This window comes from Bos javanicus, chromosome 3 (genome assembly GCF_032452875.1).
Source record: "Bos javanicus breed banteng chromosome 3, ARS-OSU_banteng_1.0, whole genome shotgun sequence".
Taxonomy (NCBI): Eukaryota; Metazoa; Chordata; class Mammalia; order Artiodactyla; family Bovidae; genus Bos; species Bos javanicus.
The window spans coordinates 83,258,800-83,275,091 of NC_083870.1; the positions used below are offsets into that span (position 1 = coordinate 83,258,800).

Below are 16,292 nucleotides of genomic sequence, written 5' to 3' on the forward strand. Positions count from 1 at the left end.
CATCAAGTCAGTAGTCTATATGTAAAACAGCCCCAGGTTGCCATGCCAGAGTAGCATTTTTACTGAATGAACAGCTAACCCAACCTTTTCTAGCTTAAGTGATTTTTAAAGCAGTTGCATTTTGCTGTGTATTCCTCATGATGAAGCCCTAGACATTGTAGAGTTTAGAATCGTGGGCAGATGTTTACCCAAGTCTAAAATATCACCATCTTGCCTTTTCTAAACTAAAAGTATCCTGGAACTTGTCTACGAACAGCTGGTTTTGTGTTAAAATTTTCAGCTGATTAATGAAACCTGGCTTTTAGAAGACGTTAGTTATTTGTCCTGGTAGACCATTTGGGTAGTAAGTTATATAATCATCCTAGAATTGCCTTTTAAGGCAGCTTTAAAAATATACAGGTCTCTTGTGTCCCATCCCAGCATTATTGAGGAGTTTGAATCTGGTGGTAGGGTGGGGAGTGTGGGAAACAGTGCTTGTAAAGTACTTCCCTGCTGGTCCACAGATTAATTTAGGGAAACTACTGGTTTAAAATGCTATTTGGCAGTCTACTTAGAATTTTGAAAATCTGTTCAATTGGATGCCATTATTGTGTGTATCTTTCTTTTTTGGCTGAGCCATGCATCATGTGGGATCTTTCCTGACTGGGGATTGAATCCGTGCCCTGTATATTGGGAGCTTGGAGTCTTAACCTCTGGACCACCAGGGAAATCCCTGTTCTGTTTTTTAATAGAGAAGTTGAAACTGCATGGGCACTGATCTGTTGGCAAGTATTTGCCACACAATGTATTATTCGTAATGTTTCCCTTGAAATTTCATGTATTATTGCTCTCAAAACCTGTCCTGTCTTTATTCTTTATTAAGCTCCTACATTTGCCACACATTAAGCTGGACTCTAGGGATGCTAAAACTCTTAAAATAAGTCAGTTTATAACTGTCTCAAATAAGTAATGGTGTAGTTGGGAAAACAGATAGTTATAAATATAGCTTAGCACAAAGTGCTGAAAAAAGAATGGATAATTTTTTATAAAGTTACTTTGATAGTATAATTTTTCTTCAGAAAGAATATCCTTGAGAGGTGGAAATATTAATGCTGTATTGGAAATATAAGAATGTGGCTTTAAGAATGCACCTTGTCAGTGGATTTATACAGTAAATCTTGTAGTTCTCAGTTTTTTATTTTAGCAGTAACTCTGGAAAAAGCTGACAATGTTACTTAAACCACAAAACCCAAAGCTGTCCATTGAGTACTATTTTCTAATTCTTTAATTCATCATTCTGGTGTTGGTATTAGAGAAATGATATGTTCAATTGGTATTTTTTTTTTAATTTCTGCAATGCTTACAAGGTATCTTCAAAGCTTTATTCATTACCAAGTCCAAGTGTCCTGGTGTCCTTGAGGCTTGATTTTTTGCGAATCATCTGCAGCCATGAGCACTATGTTACCTTAAACTTACCCTGCAGCCTGCTCACTCCACCTGCATCACCATCACCTTCTGTTTCTTCTGCAACGTCTCAGGTATGCAAAATGTATGAAAAAAAATTTTTTTAAGCCTGCATTTGTGGAAAAAGTATTTTAAATGCTGGGAAAAGTGAAAAGTAACACTAGTGAATAATAACTGTGTGATAGGCTCCATACTCAGGGCTTTGTAAGTAGTAAATGATTAAGTGCTTTATAAATATTAATCATTTACTACTCTTCATTGCAACCCTAAGAGGTACATTCTATTACTACTATTATTATTTTTTTACAGGTGAACTGAAACACGGAAAGATCAGTAACTTACCCAGGGTCACTTGGTAAAAACTGGCAGAGCTAGGCTTTGATCCATGGCACATGTTGGCTTTATTCTAGGTCTAAGTTCTAACCATTTTGTTGTACCCCTCTGACTGATTTGCACACAAGGCAGTGAATTCACCTACATAATAAACTCACTTGATGTTTTCACAAGTTGGGTTTTCTTGATGCAGACACAGACTGAGTTTGGGGGGGGCAAGATGTTTATTAGCTGTCAGTACCTATGGAAGGAAAGGGAATGAAGTATACTTAGCAGAGAAAGAAGTAAAACAGCAATGCAGTCCTGGCAAAGCCCTTCCTGCCTCTCTTGTATCCAGAGAACCCAAAGGAAACTAGGTGTTGTTCATGGGTTTTCACAGGGTGCCTAATAATTGCTCTAAAGATGACAAAAGATTATCATAGCAATTATTATGTGTCCTGTCATATAGATTGAAATGAAGGGATTTTGTGGTTTTAGTATCAGAGGAGTCTAGATGTTCCCTCCTAGGGAAATGTTTTGCTATATAATTCCTAAGACAAACAAACTACTTCCTTAAGCTATTGTTTTTTTGAAAAAATTTGGCTGTGCTGGGTCTTAGTCGCGGCATATGAACTCTTACTTGTGACATGTGAGATCCAGTTCCCTGACCAGGGATTGAATCCAGGCCTCCTGCATTGGGAACACAGAGTCTTAGCCACTGGACCACCAGGGAAGTCCCTTCCTTATATTCTTAATGTCTAAAGTCAAAGGTGATCTGAACTCTTTTTAAGTTTGCTTTTGAGACTTTTAATTCCTGAAAGTAATTTACTACACTAGATCAATCTCAGATGTTTGATAAAGAAAATTTTGAACTTTACTTAGAAAGATTGAAAAACACAGAGATCACCCACAACTTCTCATTTTTTACCTTTGCAAAAATTCTTAAGGATCAGCCTATTTCCACATATTTTTACCTGGCTAAGATGCGTTTCTTCTAATAACTAATGAGGCTAGTCTTTTGTTCTCTTCCCCCATCCTCTGTCAAAGATGTGGCTATACAATCAAGGACAAATTAATCATAGGTAAAGTTCCTTAAACCTTTAATGAAACACATTTGTTTATACTTGACTCCTGCTGAACATTTTCTCCAGCCAAGAAATTAATAGAATTTCTTCCAATGTCCCGTCATCCCCTACTTTCTCATCTAGCTGCATAATTTTCAGATTCTAGTAGATGACAGAGACATCACTCTTTGGGAGGTAGGGACCTGAATAGTTTTATATACTTACTAAGAAGGTGATTTCTCCATAGAGAAATCTGAAGTCTGTTGTAAGAAACCTCACATTGTTGGTCTTGAATATGGATTAAAGGGTGATAAGGTTGAGGACATTCTTGCCTTGAACTGTATCTTGGGGGATGCTATTTTTCAGTATTAGAAAACTTGTAAAAACTCTGAATGAACCAAAAAATAATAGTAATTTTCTAGAGAGAGTATTTTCCCTGAAAAAAAACAGCTTCATTAGTATTTGAAATTTCTCTGGAAACCAATAGCATTTGACTATGAATATTTCTCTTGTACTCAACAGTGAGTACATAATGCATCATATAGATTTAGTTCTTTTTTCCATTCAGAATATGATAGTGAAATAGTTAGTGGCTAAAAGTATAAAGGAAAAATCAGATGAAAAAATTTAATATGAAAAAAAGGAAATTGAAAGTAATTTAAAATGTTATTTCATCATAGTTTCCTATACCAAAAGTAAGAGCAGGTGCTTTCTCCAGTGTTAATAATAGTAATGTAAAAATTAACTTAAAATGTTTGTCTCACTCTCACTCTCTTTGATGCTCACATCTTGTTTGTTGTAATGCTCTGTCTATAGAATGTTTTGTTGCATAGCTATTATAGTTTTGTTCTACCTCACTCCCAAACAGAGTTCTGGATTTTCCACCAATGTCCAAGACCAGAAGATTGCAAATATGTTTGAATTGTCTGTGCCTTTCCGCCAACAGCATTATTTGGCAGGACTTGTGTTAACAGAGCTGGCTGTCATTTTGGACCCTGATGCTGAAGGGTGAGTAGACCAGTTTTGCTGTGTACAGTATCAGTTTGATTTTGGGCAGTGGAACAGAAGTATCCCACTTAACTTTCTGGGACTCAAAAGAATATTCTTTACCATTCTTCTTCTACTTCTCTGTTCACTAAGTTCCATACTCATGTTTTTTCTGTATTTCATCAGTTTTAAGAAAGACATTTTTGTCATCTCTGAATTTGATGTTTGTCTTGAAGTTAGCATGTATCATATTCTATCATGGTTTAGTTGGTAGTATTTTTCTCCTTCTTAGTAGTACCTGAAATATTTGTGCATGTTAGTAGATGGACTTTCAGATTTGTTGATATGCAATAAGCACAATTCAGTTAAGGAAAATAGACTAATCTGTTTGATTCTTTGGGAGTAAAATTTGTCATTTGCTATCATATTAATAATATATAGCATGTACTTCAAAATTTGCTCTATAAACAAGTAAACTTGTTTTAAAAACTTCCACACTTTTAAAGAATTATTGAAAATTGATATAGTAAGAAGAGTTCATTGTCTGATGATTTGAATTTGCAGAAACAGCTTTTCTATAAATGTATTGTGATCTAAGATCCTTGTAGGGTATTTCTATCTTAATAGCTGTTTTCTTTTTTTTTTTTTCTGAATTTCTTTTTTTTTAATTTAAATTTATTTATTTTAATTGGAGGCTAATTACTTTACAATATTGTATTGGTTTTGGCATACACGTGTTCCCCATCCTGAACGCCCCTCCCACTGCCCTCCCCATAGCATCTCTCTGGGTCATCCCAGTGCACCAGCCCCAAGCATCCTGTATTCTGCATTGAACCTGGACTGGCGATTCATTTCTTATATGATATTATACATGTTTCAATGCTATTCTCCCAAATCATCCTACCCTCACCCTCTCCCACAGAGTCCAAAAAACTGTTCTATACATCTGTGTCTCTTTTGCTGTCTTGCATGCAGGGTTATCGTTACCATCTTTCTAAATTCCATATATATGCGTTATTATACTGTATTGGTGTTTTTCTTTCTCGTTTACTTCACTCTGTATAATAGGCTCCAGTTTCATCCACCTCATTAGAACTGATTCAAATGTATTCTTTTTAATGGCTGAGTAATACTCCATTGTGTATATGTACCACAGCTTTCTTATCCATTCATCTGCTGATGGACATCTAGGTTGCTTCCATGTCCTGGCTATTATAAACAGTGCTGCGATGAACACTGGGGTACACGTGTCTCTTTCCCTTCTGGTTTCCTCAGTGTGTATGCCCAGCAGTGGGATTGCTGGGTCATAAGGCAGTTCTATTTCCAGTTTTTTAAGGAATCTCCACACTGTTCTCCATAGTGGTTGTACTAGTTTGCATTCCCACCAACAGTGTAGGAGGGTTCCCTTTTCCCCACACCCTCTCCAGCATTTATTGCTTGTAGACTTTTGGATCGCAGCTATTCTGACTGGCGTGAAATGGTACCTCATTGTGGTTTTGATTTGCATTTCTCTGATAATGAGTGATGTTGAGCATCTTTTCATGTGTTTGTTAGCCATCTGTGTGTCTTCTTTGGAGAAATGTCTATTTAGTTCTTTGGCCCATTTTTTGGTTGGGTCATTTATTTTTCTGGAATTGAGCTGTAGGAGTTGCTTGTATATTTTTGAGATTAGTTGTTTGTCATTTGCTATTGTTCATTTGCTATTATTTTCTTCCATTCTGAAGGCTGTCTTTTCACCTTGCTTATAGTTTCCTTTGTTGTGCAGAAGCATTTAATTTTAATTAAGTCCCATTTGTTTATTTTTGCTTTTATTTCCAATATTCTGGGAGGTGGGTCATAGAGGATCCTGCTGTGATGTATGTCAGAGACTGTTTTGCCTATGTTCTCCTCTAGGAGTTTTATAGTTTCTGGTCTTACATTTAGATTTTTAATCCATTTTGAGTTTATTTTTGTGTATGGTGTCAGAAAGTGTTCTAGTTTCATTCTTTTACAAGTGGTTGACCAGTTTTCCCAGCACCACTTGTTAAAGAGATTGTCTTTAATCCATTGTATATTCTTGCCTCCTTTGTCAAAGATAAAGTGTCCATAGGTACGTGGATTTATCTCTGGGCTTTCTATTTTGTTCCATTGATCTATATTTCTGTCTTTGTGCCAGTACCATACTGTCTTGATGACTGTGGCTTAGTAGTAGATTCTGAAGTCAGGCAGGTTGATTCCTCCAGTTCCATCTTTCTTTCTCAAGATCGCTTTGGCTATTCGAGTTTTTTGTATTTCGATACAAATTGTGAAATTATTTGTTCTAGCTCTGTGAAAAATACCGTTGGTAGCTTGATAGGGATTGCATTGAATCTATAGATTGCTTTGGGTAGTATACTCATTTTCACTATATTGATTCTTCTGATCCATGAACATGGTATATTTCTTCATCTATTAGTGTCGTCTTTGATTTCTTTCACCAGTGTTTTATAGTTTTCTATATATAGGTCTTTAGTTTCTTTAGGTAGATACATTCCTAAGTATTTTATTCTTTTCATTGCAATGGTGAATGGAATTGTTTCCTTAATTTCTCTTTCTGTTTTCTCATTATTAGTGTACAGCTGTTTTCAAAAGTTTTTATGACCATAACTCATTTGGGTAATAATTGCTCTTTTTTTTCAACTTTCCTCATAGTAGGATCATTAAGGAGTTTGTAATGCAGTTTAACCTGAAGTAAGAGGTCCAGAGAACAAAAGGAGATATTTTGAGCAGGTTTTATAAGAATCCTCTGATGTACTTATTGAGCAAATGAAATGAGGTTTGTGACGTTCTTAGCAATAGGTACATAGTTAATGCTTAATAAATTGTGAAAGGGTAAATCTTATGCAAATGAAAGTCATGAGTTTTTTCATAACAGCATCTTCTCATGTTAGGGATATATTAAGAAGCAGGTTTTCACGCTGTACTTTGCAGAACTGTAGGGTTCTGAAAAGGTTCTTAGTGTGTTTCCATGTAGGATGGGGTTGTGGTGCAGACATTGGAGTAGGGGAGGGCAGGCTTAGTGGGTGAGACTCTGGGTCTCGCACCCCTGCTTGCCACCAGTTTTTTATTTTGCCATTGTTAAATGAATATAATGTCATTTTGGGGGAAAAAGGATCCATTGTTTGAAAAAAAATCCCTCTGAAAGCAACTTCTAAACATACTGCCTGTCCTAAGTAACTTAAATCTCAATCATTTGAATTTATATTTCCAGTATTTTTACTTGATGTATCAGAATAATTTTGGTTACCAGAAATAGAAAACTTTTCTTCTTGCCTGTTTTATTAAAAGAAGGATAGTTATCATTTCATATTTGGAAGAAAGAGGCAAGGTTTTAGCACAGTATAACCAGCAGCTCAGTGATGTTATCAGGGTTCTGTTTCTTTTATATCTTATTTCTGCTAGGAGCCTCAGCTTTTTCCTGAGGCTAGTGTGCCTTTCATGACTGTAAGATAGTTGCTCTGCCAATTCGGATTAAATTCTTACTTGTTCGTGTCCAGGAGAGCAGAGAGGGGAAAAAAACCCTTTTCCCAAGCAGGCAATGCACATCTTTCTTTGGACTGGTCTGGCTCACTTGCCTGTCCTGCACTATTAGACACCAGAGCAATGCCAGGTTTCCAGGTGAGTTAGATCACTTTAACTCACATGTGGTGCTTAGACAGGTTTTAGTTCATGGGTGGTTTGTTACAAAGCAGAAGATAAGGAGCTCATGCCTAAATAATAATCAGCTGGCACTAAAAAGTGTTTAGTTCATGTGATTTTTTTTTGGTAGACCTTCTCAATTAAGGAAACAGTTGATTAACATTAATCTCTTCTCATCTTAGTAATGAAACAGCTTGTTGACTGGCTACTGTAAGTGGCAGGGCTAGTCTGATTGGATTGACTTCAGGAACTAGGGGAATAGAGTCAGCTTCTTCTGAGTCTCAGGGACATGAAAGTATACCTGAACATTTTTGCATTCTGTTAGGGAGGAAGACAGGTGAAGGAGATGTTGGTAGGTGTTCAGTGGTGTCTGATAAAGAATAGAGAATTCTGACAGTCAACCTTTTTTAAAATTTTATTTATTTTTTAATTGAAGGATAATTGCTTTACAGAATTTTGTTGTTTTCTATCAAACCTCAACATGAATCAGCCATAGGTATACATATATCCCCTTTGAACCTCCCTCCCATCTCCCTCCCCATTGCACCCCTCTAGTTTGATACAGAGCCCCTGTTTGAGTTTCCTGAGCCATATAGCAAATTCCTGTTGGCTCTCTTTTGCATATGGTAATGTAAGTTTCCATGTTACTCTCTCCATACATCTCACCCTCTCCTCCTCTCTCCCCATGTCCATAAGTCTATTCTCTATGTCTGCTCTGAGATGTTGTGTAGGTATTCAGTGGTGTCTGATAAAGAATAGAGAATTCTAACAGTCAACCATTTTTGTGATGAGGTTTCCTTCTCAAAGTCAAGGATCAGTTCTGTTAAAATAGATACATTTCTGTGGAACAGTGTAGGGCTCATGAAAGACTTCTTTAAAAAAAAAAAATTGTATGCTGTATTCAGAGTTCTTTTTTTAAAATTTTATTTTCAATTGGAGGGTAATTGCTTTAAAACATTGTGTTGGTTTCTGCCATACATCAGCGTGAATGAACCATAGATATACATATGTCCCCTGCCTCTTGATTTCTTTACTTCCCTTTTGCCTCTTCAAGCTGGTCTTCAAGGTGGCTCTTTAGATACTTTCTGACCCTGTAAAGTCTGAAAGCAATGATAATCGTGTTCACCACCACTTTTTCTTTGTTTATTGAGTTTTAAAAGGTAACTGGAATAGCTTTAAATGGTAATACACAGGATTATAAGCTGTTACTGCTGTTTGTTCTCTTGTCTTCTCACTCTTTCCTATACCCAGTCCATTAGCAAGTGCTTTAGGACCACCTCTAAAATATATTCCAAGTCCAGCTACTTCCCTTCTTCTTTACAGCTACTCCCCTAATAATGCTTCTGCTCTTCCCTCCCTAAAATCCCTTTTCTACACAGCAACCTAAGTGGTCTTTTAGAAATGAAAATTAAGTTATATTACTTCCCTGGTTAAAACTCTTCAATATATTTAAAAGCACACACTTCTTACTTTAAAAATAGTTAAAAATGTATACTTTTAAAATAACATTTAAAATAAAATCCAGACTTAGTAATGAACCTCAAAACCCTGTATATGTAACTCTTGTCTACACGGTCACTTCCCTTCTTCCGCATATACTAAAGTCTAGCCATCCTAGACTTGTTTCTGTTTCCCTTATGGGCCTACCCAGTCCCACCTTAGGGTCTTTGCACTTAGATTTTCCTCTGCCTGAAGCAATGCTGAAATTGCCCTGAGATTTCCACACAGAGGCATTTCTTCCTTGTGATTCTTCAGGTCTCCAGTCAAACAGTGTCTTCTCAATGAGACATCATTGGGCCACCCAGTCTGAATTATAGCTGTGTTACCCTTGCCACAATTATTCTTAACCATATAAGCCTGTTTTATTTTCTACAAAGCATTTCCCTGAAATTTGCTCGTTTGTTCATTATCTGTCTCCTCCCATTAGAATATGAGCTCATGAGAGCAGCACTTTTCTTTCTTGTTCACTGCTGTATTCCCACTGCCTTAGAATTGTGTCTGGTACAGAGTGGACACTTGGTAAGTATATGTTAATTCAGTGAATGAATGATTGACTATTTGAGACTCACATCTCATCTCTATATTTTACATTTTTTTCACATTTGCATAGATAAAAACAGCATACATTGTCTGAGATAGACCCTTAAGAGGAATGTTTTTACTCCTTTTGCTTGCTAAGTAATCATAAATAATTCCTTGAGTAGCAGTAATATGTTCTAATATTGACCAAAGATTTGCTCTCTAGAAATTTTCATTGTAGTTAGAAAGTTACAACTTTGAAACAATATACTATGGTTAAATGCAAATTTTGTAGTACAGAACCTAGTTCTGAAGAAGATTAGCACCTTTGTTATAAGCATTTGTAACACTGAATTATTATTTTTGTGTCTGTGTTTCTCTGTTGCTAAAGCAAGCTCTTTAAGAATAGGGACAAGGATAGGATAAGATAGGATGTCTTATCTCCAGCATCCAGCATAAGATCTGACAGGTCTTGGGCGTGCATGTGTCCAGAGCATTCGTGTGTTTGTGTTCATGTGTTTGTGTGTGTGTGTGTAAAGGCTGTGTGTGTCTAAGTATTGTAGACATATGAAAAGGCTTAATGAAGATGAGTGGATAGAGTTTAGATACGTTGAAGTCTGGGGCCTGTAGCTGCTGAGAGATGCTAAATATTAATATACCCAGGTTTGGGAATCATCACTGGTGATACAAGATGAAAAAGAGAACATAAAAGGCAAATGACCAGAATCTGGAACTTGGGAAGAATGATAGAGAATATGAAGAGTGGTGGGAGCTATTTAGAGAAAATACGGAGAAGAAAATATAAAAAGTGACAAAGTGTCAAGTAGAGAGCTAGAAAATGAAATCTGAGATATGTCCATTAGATGGAGTTCTCAACAGTATTTAAAAATATACTTTCTGAATAAAAATCTGGGAGGAAGAAGATCTCCAGCTAGATTTCATATATAGCTATGTAAAATGGTAGATAAGATCAAAAGCCCCAGAGAAAGAATACCTGGTTTTAAATCTGCTATGTGATTTTAAGGAGAAAAGCTAATATTTACTGAAGGATGCAGTGTGCAAAGCATTGTGGTAAGCATGTTACATAAATGATGTAACTTAATTCTCACGGCCACTTTATGAGGTAGGTTATTTATACATAGGGAAACAGAGGTTCAATATCTTTGAAAATTTAGCTATTAAATGATGAAACTGTTACATTTCCACGTTGTAAGCATTCAAAAAACTTGTAGTTTGAGAGAAAGAGAGTAGATATTAGGAAGTAAATAGAAGAAAATGCTTGATACAGACTGTACATTCAGGAAATTTATTACTAGATAAATCATATAAGAGGAATACTATATACAAGCCAGAGTAAACTAGTTTCAAGTGAAGGTGTATTTACAAGGGAAGAACTTAGTGAAGGGGTTCATTGAAGCTATTGAAGAAAGGGGAGATTCACTGAGCATAAGGGGAACTACTTTCTGAAAGAAGGTACAACTTTCTCTGAGATAAAAGGAAAGTTGATTTGATAGCTGTAAAGATGGAGATGCATTGACAAATCTGGCCAGAGCATATTTAGAATGGCTTTTCTTTCCTTGAAGAAGAAAGTTAGAGGTAAGGTCTTCTGTTGAGGTTGATGGTGAGAGGCTTAAGGAGAAAGAATGAGATCTGAAGCACCTGACAGGTACAGCATTAAGGGCAGTTGAAGTTGGAGACATTTTAGAATGTCTGCATCATTAGATTGGTTTGCATCATCAAGCAGCTTCAGTCTAAGAAGAGAAGCCAAAAGAGTGTGGAGAGTGATCCTTGCTATTGTAGTAGCCCAGTTGAAACTTGGGCTTAGATGTGTAGAAAGTAGTAAGGGCCCAAATGAGCGTGAAGGGTCAGTTTAAACAGAGATATGAAAGACAACCCTTGTTGTGGACTACATAATCCATAGGTAGAGGATTTTTCCTCTTTGCAAAAGGAAATAAAAGTTCATTTTAGATAAATGTGAAAAGATTTCACTTGATGAAATAAAATTTACAGCTACTTAAAACTCTTTTGCTTTAAAATATAACTGTAACTGATCTAAAGTTATTAATATTAAGTGCATTAATTTCTAAGGAATTAATGAAAATATATTCAGATTTACTTCTAAGTGAATTTATATAGTATTTCCTTTTCCCTCCTTTCTTATTTTAATACAGTGAGACATTCACTGGTTTTATTTTATTTATTTTTTGAACATTTGTTAACTTTAAAATGAAAAATGTTTTATAGGAATACATGCAAATATGTGGCAAAGTTAAGAAGTTGAACAAATTGATTCAGTACCGTGACTTACTATTTGCTCTAAAGATGTTAACTAATCTCTGTGACCTTACTGCAACTCCTTCTTCATCTTCTTTTTAAATAGACTGTTTGGATTGCATAAGAAAGTCATCAATATGGTACACAATTTATTATCCAGTCACGACTCAGATCCACGGTACTCTGACCCTCAGACAAAGGCTCGAGTGGCTATGTTGTATCTACCTCTGATTGGTATTATCATGGAAACTGTTCCTCAGCTATATGATTTTACAGGTACTTAGTATATTGAAGACAAACTCTAAAGGCAAATCTCAATGTTTAAAAGTATTAGAAAAATCTGCAAATGATCTTACTGTAGGAAAAGAAATATAAGAAAACTCACAATGATGTAGGTACACTGTAAATACTTAACAGATTTTGAAAAAAAACTTTTGACTTTGTGAGAAAATTCACTGCAAGGATTCTGTAAGTATTTCTTATGATGCATTAAAAAAAATGGTTTTACAGCATTTCTATACCTACCTGTTGGGCTTCGCAGGTGACCCAGTGGTAAAGAATCTGCCTGCCAATTCAGGAGACCAGGAGACATGGGTTCAGTCCCTGGCTTGGAAGGATCCCTTGGAGGAGGAAATGGCAACCCACTCCAATATTCTTGCCTGGAAAATTCCATGGACAGAAGGGCCTGGCAGGTTACAATCCATGGTGTTGGGAAGAGTTGGACAGGACTGAGCATGCACGCACATGTCTACCTATTAGGAAAGAGAATTGTGTGTGTGTGTGAGTGTATACTGTTTATCTGGAAAAAAAATATGAGAAAACTTGTCAGATATCTACCACTCTCAGTCTCAGTTTTATTCATATACATAAAATTGAAATTAATATTCACCTGAATAGTGAGAATGATATCGCTAATAGCTGGTTAATAAGTGTAAGTTATGTTGCTTTTTAAAAACTGTAACCCACAAAATTTTATTCTTGCTTTCCAATTTTAGAATTTATTTAAATTCCTTCATTTCTTTTAAAGAAAATAGTGTAGGTTGCATTCGAACTAGCAGTTAGCCTGATAAAGTACTTCCAGTTCAATTAAAAAAATTTTACTGGTATCTAATATGTACATCAGTAGATGCTACTGCTACAAAGATAACCAACTCCTTGCCTTTGATAGACTTATAATTGAGTAGTTTTCCTAGTATTTGATCATTAAAGTGGGTTTCCTTATCTGAAGGCAGAAATTTATATTATTGTTACTGTATATCTTTTACTAGCAAGTGCTGCAGTCCATGGGGTTGCAAAGAGTCAGATATGACTGAGCGACTGAACTGAACTGAATGTTCCTTACAAAACTCTAAATAATACTATAGGAATGAGTTAGTGTTTAAAATATTTAAACTATTATTTAAAAGAGGCAAAATATAATAATATACAGTATATGTTAATAGGTTTTCCTTTGAAGAGTAAAGGAGAATAGAAAGGGAATTGCATGCCCAATAGCTGTTACTTAGAAGTTTATTTATTTATGGGTTATTTTTTCCAGAAACTCACAATCAACGAGGAAGACCAATCTGTATAGCTACTGATGATTATGAGAGTGAGAGTGGAAGCATGATAAGCCAGACAGTTGCCATGGCAATTGCAGGAACATCAGTTCCTCAACTAACAAGGCCCGGCAGTTTCCTCCTCACGTCAACGGTAAAAACAACCCTCCTACGGAAGTTTTATCTGGAAAGACAGATATTTACAAGGATATACTCTTCAATAACAGATTATTATATTAACTGATGCAAAAGTACTTTGAGTTTTATTTTGTGAAAATATTTTTTTTTTCTGAAAATATTTTCTATATTATACTAAGTTTGAAAAACTCTTAACTACCTCAATCTTTTTGGTATAAAAACTCTATTTTACCATTCAGAATTTTGAAAGTTGCCTTATTTTCAATTTATAGCCTCTATTCTTCATTTTTAAAATCTATTTTATTCTTTATCAGTCCTAAGAGATTTTTTTAGCTGTTAAGAATATTTATTTTTAATCTGTGAAGGTTCATACTTTTTCATATTTAAATAAATTGATAATCATTTTGCTCTGTATTTTCCCCTCTTAAAGAGGGAAGAACATGGTGGCAGGGAGGAGACAAATTGCTAGTAGAGCAAGATCAACTTCTAAAAGTTTTAAATGACTTTCTTTCAAAAAGCTGCAGTCATATTTATGGAAGCTAGCCTCCTTGACAACTTCTAAAAAGGTTTTATTGAGATAATTTACATATCAAAAGATTCATCCATTTTAAGTGTATAATGTCATGGTTTTTAGTATCTGTACAGAGTTAGGCATCTATCACCACAATCTGATTTTAGAACATTTCCATCATTCCAAAAAGAACCCTGAGGCCCATTAGCCTTCGCTCTCTGTTGCTGCACAGCCATAGTCCTAGGCAGCAACTAACTTTCTTTCTGCCTGCAGAGATTTGCCTGTTTTGGACATTTCATCTAGATGGAATTATGCACTGTGATCTTTATGGCTGGCTTTTTTCACTAAGCAGTAATGTTTTGGGGTTCATTCATGATGTGGCATGTATCAGTACTTTTTTTAAATTGCCAAATAATATTCCTTTATATTGATAGACCAGCTTTTTTTATCCATTTATCATTTGATGAATAGGTGACTCATTTCCAGTTTTTGGCTGTTAGGAACAATGCTGCTAGGTACACTTGTGTCCGTGTCTTTATGTCCACACATGTTTTCATTTCTCTTAGGTAGATACCTCGGAATGGATTTGCTGAATCATGTGTATTAATATCTTTAATATTTTGAGAAAACTTTTAAACTCTTTCAGAGTAGCTGTTCCATTTTAAATTCTCACCAGCAATTAATAAAAGTTTCTATTTCTCTAAATCCTCACCAACACTTTTTATTATCTCTTTTTTATTATATATTCTTCACACCTTAGTATGTATGATGTGGTGTCTCATTGTGGTTTTACTTTGTGTTTACCTAATGTCTACTGATATTGAGAGTTATCATTTCATTTGTGTATAATACACATCTTTTCATGTATCTTACATAGAGAAACATCCATTCAAATCCTTTAATGTTTTAAGATTGAGTTATTCATCTTCTTGTTGAGTTGTTATTGAAAGAGTTTTTGTATATTCTGGACATAAATTCTTTATCAGATATGTGATTTTCAGATATTTTCTTCTGTGGATTATCTTTTCATTTTCTTGATAGTGTCACTTGAATCGGCAAAAGTTTTAATTTTGATGAATTCCATTTTATCAGTTTTTTCTTTTACTTGCATTTGCTGTTGTATATATGTATATAAAGTGCATGTACAGTTAAAATATAATAGGAAAAACAGCAGCATACCTGCCACTCAGCTTCAGAAGTAGAACTTTTCAGTTTTCTTGAAAGTTCCCAGTTTGCCCTCAGTTCAATCCCTTTCTCCCCTCAAAATGACGACTGTTCTCAATTTTATTGGCCTTGCTTTTTGTTTTTTAAAACCTCACTTATGTGAAATATACTGTACATGAAACATAAATGTAGATGTTTACAAAAGATTTTAAAGTAATACTTTTGTAACCATCATTCAGGACAAAATATAGAACACTGACTCCTCATTTTCTGTTGGATTGTCTGCCTTTGTTTATAATTTATAGTAGTTCATGTCAGGATTAAGTCCATTGCCAATTATAAGTGGTTCAAAGGTTTCTTTCTTTTTGTAACTTGCTTTTTCCACACACTTAATTGTGAATTTGGTGAATAGAGTGTCTTATTTTAACATAAGATTGTATTGAATCTATGGATCAGTTTTTGGAAAAATTAATATTTTTACACCAGTAAATCCCCAAATCCTTGAATATGTTAGATCTCCCCACTATTTGGACCTTCTTTGATGTGTTTATATACATAAACTTTTATAGCTTTTTACCAAAGAGGCCCAGAACATCTTTTGTAGGTATATTGTACGTCCTTGATATTTTAAAAGTATTTTAGTAATATTATAAAGTTATGCAGTATGATAATATATAATACACATATAAGTATATATATAACATCATGTTCTCATAGTCTCATAAATGTCATCTTTTTCATAAATTGTTTTCTAGTTTCTGATTATCTTTTTTTTTTGGCCATGCCGCATGGCTTGTGTGATCTCAGTTCTCTGATCAGAAATTGAATCTGGGCCATGGCCGTGAGAGCACCAAATCCTAACCACTAAACTATCAGAGAACTCCCTAATTGTTGATTGCTTTTGTGTGGACATAGAATTGATTTTGAACAATAATGTTTATTTCCAGAAGAATTGCTAAATTAATAACATAGGTGTAGTTTTTTTTCCTATGTATACAATCATATCATCTGTGAATAATGGCCGTACATTTCTTCCTTTCAGTGTTTTTTCATAGCTTGTTTATGGGCTAGAATCTTGAGTGCAGTGTTAAATAGAAGTAGTGATAGTTGGCATCATAAAAGGGGAAGATTGCAATATTTTATTCTTAAATATAGGTGCTAAAGGTTTTGGTTTTGGGGGTTGGT

The 16,292-nt window shown here is 35.0% G+C and overlaps 1 protein-coding gene across 8 annotated transcripts in view; it reads left to right on the plus strand.

Annotated features, from left to right (window-relative positions):
- The window catches only part of DOCK7 (dedicator of cytokinesis 7), a 203,101-nt gene that overhangs the window by 123,585 nt on the left and 63,224 nt on the right, over positions 1 to 16,292 (plus strand). For all 8 annotated transcript variants that reach the window (XM_061411749.1, XM_061411751.1, XM_061411750.1 and 5 more), the window contains 4 exons: positions 1,347 to 1,517; positions 3,688 to 3,827; positions 11,863 to 12,032; positions 13,294 to 13,448. In XM_061411749.1, the coding sequence (XP_061267733.1) occupies positions 1,347 to 1,517; positions 3,688 to 3,827; positions 11,863 to 12,032; positions 13,294 to 13,448 (636 nt within the window). The remainder of the gene's footprint in view (positions 1 to 1,346; positions 1,518 to 3,687; positions 3,828 to 11,862; positions 12,033 to 13,293; positions 13,449 to 16,292) is intronic.